The sequence below is a fragment of the Pteropus vampyrus genome, unplaced genomic scaffold (assembly GCF_000151845.1).
Source record: "Pteropus vampyrus isolate Shadow unplaced genomic scaffold, Pvam_2.0 Scaffold669, whole genome shotgun sequence".
Classification (NCBI taxonomy): domain Eukaryota; kingdom Metazoa; phylum Chordata; class Mammalia; order Chiroptera; family Pteropodidae; genus Pteropus; species Pteropus vampyrus.
Genome location: NW_011889450.1, coordinates 146,496 through 154,684, shown reverse-complemented (window position 1 = coordinate 154,684; position 8,189 = coordinate 146,496). Strand labels below are relative to the sequence as shown.

The following is an 8,189-nucleotide window of genomic DNA, read 5'->3' as shown; positions in this document are numbered from 1 at the left end:
GACGTTATGCGAGGTGAAATAAGTCAGACGCAGAAAGACGAATACTGTGCGATCTCTCTTATGTGTGGGACCTAAGAAAACCAGACTCAGAAAAACACATCGGGCAGTGGCGACTGGACGTGGGGTCAGGGGGTAGGGGGTGAGGGATGGGCGAAGTTGGTCCGAAGGAATAAAGTTCCCGTGATAAGGTTACGAGCCCTTGGGGACGTAGCCCACAGCACGTGGCCACGGCCGGCACCGCCCTACGCTGCAGCGGCAGCTGCTGAGAGAACGGGTCCTCGGAGGTCCCATCCCAAGGGACGACGTGCTTTGCGTCACCGCACGGGGTGGCGGATGTTCACTAAACCCGTCGGGGTGGCCGTGTCACGTGTGCGTGTCGAGTCGCTGCGCGGTGCATCTTAAGCAGCATCACGTCTGCTCCGTCCGCCAAGCCGGGGGGCGGGGGTGGGGGGGAAGGGCGTGCCTGTCGTTTGGGGAGACGCCAGCAGCCCCGGGCTCAGCCAGCGGGGGCGCTGTCCACCACGCGCTCTGCAACCTGACTTCCTGTCTTGCAGGTGGCAATCATCGCGGGCAACTTCGAGCTCGCGGAGTACATCAAGAGCCACAAGGAGACAGACATCGGTGAGTGGGCGCGAGCCGGGACCGGGCAGGGCCCCCCACGGCAGGGGAGACGGACGCCCTCCGCTTTCCCGCACGCTCGCGGGGTGGTTCAGAGTCCGCGCTGAGCAGAACTTAGCAGAAAGCGTAGCCGCAGAATCCTTTTCATCCCTGTTCTCACATTTTCATAGCCCACGTCGGGGTCGGGGCCGAGGAGAACCTCAGGAGTTAGGCAGGGAAATGGGCGAAGAGGCGCCACGTGGGCGTGGGGCGTTGCTGTCCAGCCGGCGAGCCAGTTAATTTTCAGCAAATGGGGATGGGTTTTCTGGAAGATTCGGTAATATGCACGCTCCGCTTAGAGAGGGCGCCTCGCCTCCTGGCTGTCGGCCTCCGTCCGCTGTCCCCAGCGGTGGGGCTGACGGCCGCTCCCCTTTCTAGTGCCTCTTGTGCCAACCAGGAGGACAGTCTCTGGGGCTCCTCCTCCCTCCGGTCGCCCTGCCGGCGGCTGGGCACAGCCTTGCATCTTGGAAGAGCCCGCTGGCCTAGTCCCTCCAGCCCCGGGCCTCCACAGGACCTGCAGCGGGGAGCAGTCCCACTGGACCAGCAGCGGTGAGCTTTGGACGGTGGCGCCGTCCCATCGCCGGGAGTGGGCGACGGGGCTCCAAGGCGCCTGGAGGCGCCAGCGCGTGGCATCTGTGTCTTCCCGTCTGCGCCTGCGCTCCGTGTCTGGCGTTGGGGGGTGAGCTGGACTGCGAGTCTGGCGGTCGTGTCTGCTGCACCGTGCGGAGTGTGTGGCCGGCCCCCCGCTGCCTCCGAGCACCGCACAAGGATGCAGAGCCACGTTCCGGGCTTGCATCCCCGGGCGCCCCGTGCGGCGCGTCCCGAAGGCTCTGCCGTGGGACGGCTGTGGCATGCTGACGCAATCCCGCTGCACGGGGGCGGATCCCTTAACTGCCCTGAGACCCAGGCCTCCACCGCGGCCTCAGGGCACCTCCGCCAGCATGTCCCAGAGACGGAGGAGTTAGGTCCGCTAAGTGCTTCAGACACCGAAGCCCGCCCCGCCTCCCCGGTCCGAGGGAGCCCAGCGGTGCCGGGAGAGCCGGCTGCCTGCGGGTCTAAAAGTATCGCTTGCTCTGATGGGAATCGGGACTCTATGAAGCAGGGCACTCGACAAAGACGTGAGGTGACCACGTGTGTGTGTGCGGGTCCCACCCGCCACTGTGCAGACTGTGAATGGCCCTCCGGCTCCACAGACCCGCGTTGTCGGCGATGAGGACAAGCTCGGGGCCACCTCGTTATCCTCCCTGAGTGTAGGCCTTGGCGGGGCCCCTGCTGCGGAGGGCGGCTGGAGTGGCCTCCTTCCCCGGCTTGCCATTGTCGGAGTAGAGTGGGGACACCGGGCACTGGAACCCCCTCCTGTGGCCTCCCCCGCAGGGCCCCAGCTCCTTCCCACCCCATCACATCTAGAAGGCCTGCCACGAACCCGTCCTCCTCAGAGACTAGAAGCCCCGAGCTGATTTTAAAACCCAGGTCAGGGAGGTTCCTGGTTCATCTCCGGTTTTGAGACCTGACGTAGGTCCCTCCCTGGGGCGCAAACGCCTCCGTACAGACCGGTCTTTTTCTTACTGTGCAGCCATGCCTGTTGGGTGAGTGCGTCCGTTTTGGTTAGTGCTCACTGATTCTGATGGACGACTCGCTCGCACTGTACAGGGCAGCCCCCCCCGCAGATACGGGGTCCCCACCCTGGCCCCTGCGACTCCATATCTCACGGGGCGGGAGCCGGGCGTGAGGCCTTCCGCTTCTGCGCCTTCGTGAACCCCTGGGCTCCGCGGGGTGCGGGCTTTCCCAGCAACGCCCCAGGAGGAGAGGGCACAGGAAGTCCACGCTGCCGGCCAGGGCCCTTCCGTGCCGCCAGAGGACCGAGGAAAGGACCCCGTCCTTCCTCTGAGCCGTCTCAGGGTCCGTGGCTGAACGGGAAGGCGGGCGCCACGGCACCTGTGACACCCAAACAGATCCATCGACGCTTCCCCAGGGGAGGGGACGAAGGGCGGGCGGCCGCGGGTCCTCTGTGGACACAGACGTCACTCAGCGTGCTAATTCATCAAAGCGTGTGAATCGTCATATGACCTCAACTCAGCACAGTGCTGGCCAATCCTCCTGTCGAGCCCAGTGGTTTCTGTCCCCCGTGGCCACCCAGCCTTCCGTCTCCCTCATTAGTGGCGGGGCCGGAGGTTGTGTGTGTGCTGGGGCGCGTCTGCTGCTGGCTCTTCCCCAAGCCCACGTTTATTTGCCTGCGTGGCCCTCATAACTGCTGCATGTGGCGGCGTCTCCCGTCTAAGAAAGTCGCCCTCCTGGTGGCCGACCAAGCGGCCACAGCAGAGCCGCTGCCACTTCCCGAGAGCATGTGCCCGCGTTCCATGCCCCAGCCCCACACTCGTCCAGGCCCCCCGAGTCCTGGCGCACTTGTCATCAGTTACCGGGGAAGAGCCGAATAGGGCCTGGCCTTGGGCCGAGCCCCTCAGGGGCAGACAGGACTGGAGGGTGAGTGCCCCACTGTGGAGGTGGTGCCCAGAGCACCAGGGGGAGCTCAGGAGGTAAGGGGGGGTGGCACCAGCCCAGGTGTGTTAACCAGGCTGTGATGCTGCAGCCCCCCGAGGCTCAGTCCCGTTGGGGACCGCTGGAAGCTCGCAACAGCGTGCCTCAGCTTTGTCCCACCCCAAGGGTGAGGGAACACGTGTCCCCCACCCCAATTCAAGTTCCCCTGTAGTCCAGGCCCCTCCCTAGTAGCAAGGAAACCCTCAGCGGGGCCGGGGGGAGTGGGGGAGCAGTCCACGTGCGCGGGGACCCTGGGCACCGAGGGACACAGGCAGGGAGGGCGCCAGGGGCATCTGCTGTGCGGGACTGTCCCAGCCTATGCTAGAGGAAGTGGTGCAGCGAGGCTTTGCGCCCCAGGTCACCTGACGCTGGAACAGTCCGTCCCCGTGACCACCACGCCCACCACCCCCTCGTGAAGGCACCGCCCGTGAGAGCTGCAGGCGTCCGTGCGGGCGGGTCACGGACGGCGGGGGCTTCACGCAGGCTGGTCCGGGGCCAGGGCCGGGTGGGGGGTGGACGGAAGAAGAGGGTTCTGCAGTCGCAGCCCCCTGACAGGGGGTCCTTCTCGCGGGAAGAGGGGCTCCCTTCCCAGCCCCCGTCCAGGCCTGTCACTCCGCGGCCCCTCTTCAGGCTCAGAGGTTGGGGGCAGTGGTGGAGGCAGGCGCCTCGGCAGCAGTGTGAGGCTGAGCCTGGAGGTGTCAGGAGGTCACCTGGGACCCGACAGGACCCAGGACTGAGGTACCAGCCCCACAGGCCAGCGGCCTGAGCTGCCCAGGAAGGCGGTCCAGTGGGAAGGCCCTGCATTTCACGGCGGCCTGTCACCGTGGCGGGTGTGCCAGCTCGCGGTGGCCTGTCACCATGGTGGTGTGCCAGTGGCTTGCCCCCCATTCAGGAGAGAAGAAGTCATATCTGACACAGAGCAGGTCCTGCAGGCCGCTGTCTCCACTCGGGGTCCCCAGCCGGGGCCAGTGTGTCCTCTCCTGCAGAATCAAGCGTTTCTCTCCTGACTTCCGCGGTCAGTCCTAACGTTTCAGGAAGTGTCTCCCTCGACCTCCTCAGCCCCGACGGGGTGTCCAGGGGTGCTGGGAACTCCGTTTCTGCAGGGCGGGGGGGCCGTCAGGATCATCAGGGGACCTTGCCGATGAGGGAGGCCCCCAGTGGCCGCTGTACACAGGAGGGCCAGAGCCGGAGGGAGGAGGGCTAGCTTGCAGGGGCGCAGAGCCGCCTCCAGGGGTCACCAATGGGAAGAATTCTGACTGGGAGCCCCCAGGCCTCCAGCAGCACTGCACCCCAACTCCCCGGTCTCCAGAACTCACACCGTCAGAGGACAGCCTCCCGCTTCCTGCCCGTGGGGACACGTCCTTCTGCCTCCGGTGTCTAAACCCCGGAACACCCCTTAAAGCCCTCGGGGGGACCTGAGCGAGCAGGTCCGATGCCCGCACGTCTTTCTGTGACGACTCGTCACCCTGTGTGGGCCCTGTGCCAACTCGAGGGTTCGGGAGCATCTGTCCGTCCCAGGCCTGGTTCTTGGGGATGGGGTGACGACCACAGAGACCCCGGCCCAAATCCGGTGAGCGCCGATCAGCCGCTGTCTCGCGGGAGAATGGGGACCGCTCAGAGAATCGTCTGTGGTGCTCTCTGCCCCTGACCCCCGTGCCCCCGTCCCCAGTCACCGGCTGCTTCTCCTCCCCGCCCCGCCCCTAGCGAGTCTGCTGTGTTGCTGGCAGTCGGTACCCAGACCGAGCTCGAGACCCACTTCCTGTCTGTGGAGAACTGCGGAGGCCCCCCCCAGTGCCCAGCAGTGCGCGCGGGGTTTGGGATGCCCTGGGTCTCGTGTAGAATGCAGAGGCCCAAGCCGCCCCCCGCAGAGCCTGAGGCGGTGGGTCTGGGTGTCCTCTGCCGTCACCATTCTGTGTCCTTCCAGCTGGACATCCCAGGACCCGCCGGGCCTCCCGCCCGCGCTCATGTCCAGTGGGTGTGTCAGCACCTGAGGGCTGGCCAGGTGCGCTGTCCGGGGGCTGCCTAAGAAAATGCCACGGCTAGGGGGCTCACGCCAGCGGAACTGCATGGCTCGCGTTCTGCAGGCCACACGTCGGGGTCAAGGTGTGGGCAGGCCGGTCCTTCAGGGCAGGGGCCGGGTGCCACCGCCCCGCCCCTCCCAGCTTCCGAGGGTGGCTGGGGTCCCGTGTGCTCCTCGGGTCGTAGGCGTGTCCGTACCGTCTCTGCCTTCTCGCCCCCCGGCCTCCATGCTGCGCCCCCGGCCTCCCCTCTCCAGCCTCTGTGTTTGGAGCCCGCCCTAATGCAGGGCGGTCTCGTCTCAAGAGCCCTAAAATTAATGACGTCTGCAGAGACCCGACTTCCAAGTCATGCCATGATGACGGGGTCCGGGAGCACGACCTGGGTGTGGCTTTCTGGGGCCATCCCCCACCGTCGGGCACGCACGTCCCTGTGCCACCGGCGGCTGCCTCCGTAAAGGCAGGTGGTGTCTGCCTTTCCCGCAGTGCCTGGCGCTTAGTAGGGCCTCAGTAAGTGTCCCCCAAATAAGTGACCCCTCCCGCTGCCAGTGCCCCCACTCCAAAGTCAGCCCCTCCCCCCCCCTCTTCCCGACATATAGCCCGCTCCCCCAGCACCAGGATAGGGGTGCTGAGGAGCTGAGCACTCAGCATGGCAGGTCGGTTTGGGTGCACCTGCTGGGAGCGATGTTTTACCCCTCCCCCCGGCACTGCCAGCGTCCGGGGCAGAGCTCGCGGGGGGCACCGGGGAGCAGAGGCACAGGGCCGTGGGTCGCATTGGGGACAGTTCTCCGCTCTCTCGCCAGATTTTTCTGGGGCCACCTGACATCACGAGTCTCCAGTCCGTCCCGTGTGTGGCTCTCTGGCTGCCTGACTTTCTGATCCGCACCCTCTGTGACCTGTGAGGCTGCTGTCACCGGTCCGCCTGTGTGGGTCAAGGCTGATGAATCTCCTGTCCGCTCCTGGCCTCCCGGGTGGTGGGTGTCCGGCGTGATCACTGGAGAATTTGCCCTGTCCTCCACGAGCCCTTTGTCTGCTGTCTGGACCTCAGGAATTTGGGTGGGGGAGGGGTGGAGTGGGTGCCGTGTTCCTTCTTTATGGTGGTCAGCAAACTTTGACCTCCAGCTGCACCACAGCATGGAAGAAACATGGACTGGGGTTGCATCCTGAGCCAGAGGCTGCTGGCCCTTGGCTCCGTGGCAAGGGAACCCGAGATGAGTTCCGTCCAGCAGACACTTAGTGGGGCTGGGACACCATTTGGGAGCACCCAGCCTCACACGTCAGGATTCTGAACCCAGAGGAGATGAAGGTGAGATTATCTTTGCCTAGATCGTGTTGGGTCACGTTTCCAAACAGCGCTGTGCCGGAAGGGCCCCCGAAGTCCACGCCGAGGGGGGGTGGCGTGGGGGCGAGGTGGATGCTTCCGCGTGAGGACACTCAGACACCGCACACTTTCCCGACCTCCCACGTACAGCCTAGCCAACGGGACGCCTTCCTGAAAAAAGTCCCTTTAAAAGATCCAACAGCCTCTGCCTCCGACTGACAGGCACCTTTGTTTTCTAGAGACAGAATGTGCGCGCAATAAATCGGGGCACTTAAGATGCTGCGACGTGGCTCTGTGTCACAGGGGAGTGGGGACAGTAAACACGCCGAATCTCAGCGAGGCGGTCGGTGGGGGCTCCGAGGCCGGTGGGGTCTGGGGATGCCGTGTGGATCCAACTCTATCTCTTTAAAAGAGAGATTACATCTTGTCGTGAAATGCTCTGCTCGCAATCCGGCCAGCATGTGTGCCGTGGTTCTTTTGTTTATTTTTAACTCCTTCCTCTTTAAAAAAAAATTAAACGTGACCTCCGTTTGGTGGATTTATTTGCCCACTCGGAGAAAGTGATGATTTAAAAGCGACCGTGGACACCGAAGTTAATCCCCGCTTGCTGTCGGCCGGCGTTTAGCTGTGGCTGAGTACATGAGCCCAGCGGGTCTTAAAAGCTTTGCCATAGTGTGTTTACGATGGCTTCTGTAGGATGGAGGTCCCCCAAAGCAAGGCTCTTGGGGAGCTGGGGAGCGCGCGTCCGAAACAGTCGTGCAAATATCAAGCATGTTGCAAGCTGATAAGCTTTGCACTGGGATAACCTATTTTTCCCAATTTTCGCCCGGCTTTGCGGGGAGATGCACAGTCAGATGGATTAAATGACATGGGTTGTTCCTCTTCATCCGAGCAAGGTTTGTGTTCATGACTCTTGTCCTTCTGCAGCTATGGAGAGAGAGAGAGAGAGAAGCGAGAGGTTTTTGTTTCTTAAAATGAAGCACATTGAGCTGATGTGTGGGTTGGGTTGTCTGATTAGCCAGCTAAGGGTCCTTGGTTACTGTTGCTAGGTTTCAGGACCGAGTGTTGGGTTATTATGCTTTGGAGACGTATAGATGATGGATAGAGGGTGGTGTGTTCAAACAGATTTGTTAATGCACTATTTGGGGTGCACGTGTGTGTGTGTATGTCTCTGTATGTGAGGATGTAAAAACCATGCCAACGCTGAGTGATGATTCTTTTAAAAAAAAAAATAAATAAATTCCTTTCTGGTAGATATCACCTGCTGTGAAATAAAATAGATCTGATTTGAGAGAAATCCTCAGTGTTCCTGGCGTTTTGACTGGGAAAGGGGCTACTTACCAGGAAACACAGCCGATGATGTTAAGTAAACATGGCATCCTTTGTGTTTGCCAGTGCAACCAGCAGATCCTGGGGAAAACCCCAAATCCTAATAACCTGTTTCATCTCATTAGATGGGATCGATTTGGGTCGGCCTCGTCCAGGCTCCCCTTCGTGAGCGTTAAGAATGAACCTCCCCAAGGAAAGCCAGGCTGGTATTTTATCCGGAGTTATGCGGCGATCGCACAGCTGTCGTCTGGGTTCCCAGAGAATATTTTCAGAGCAGCCTGCAGAGGGGGGGAGGCAGAATAAAGCCCTAGCACGCGCGGCAGCCTGAGCGG

General features: G+C 62.5%; 1 protein-coding gene across 1 annotated transcript in view; it reads left to right on the top strand.

Moving 5' to 3' along the window:
• Positions 1–554: 554 nt before the first annotated feature.
• Positions 555–8,189, top strand: part of LOC111733871 (SH3 and multiple ankyrin repeat domains protein 2-like) — a gene marked incomplete at both ends in the record, with an annotated part of 143,662 nt that continues 136,027 nt past the window's right edge. Inside the window, 2 exons of the mRNA XM_023526001.1 lie at positions 555–621; positions 1,036–1,206. Of these exons, the coding sequence (XP_023381769.1) occupies positions 555–621; positions 1,036–1,206 (238 nt within the window). The remainder of the gene's footprint in view (positions 622–1,035; positions 1,207–8,189) is intronic.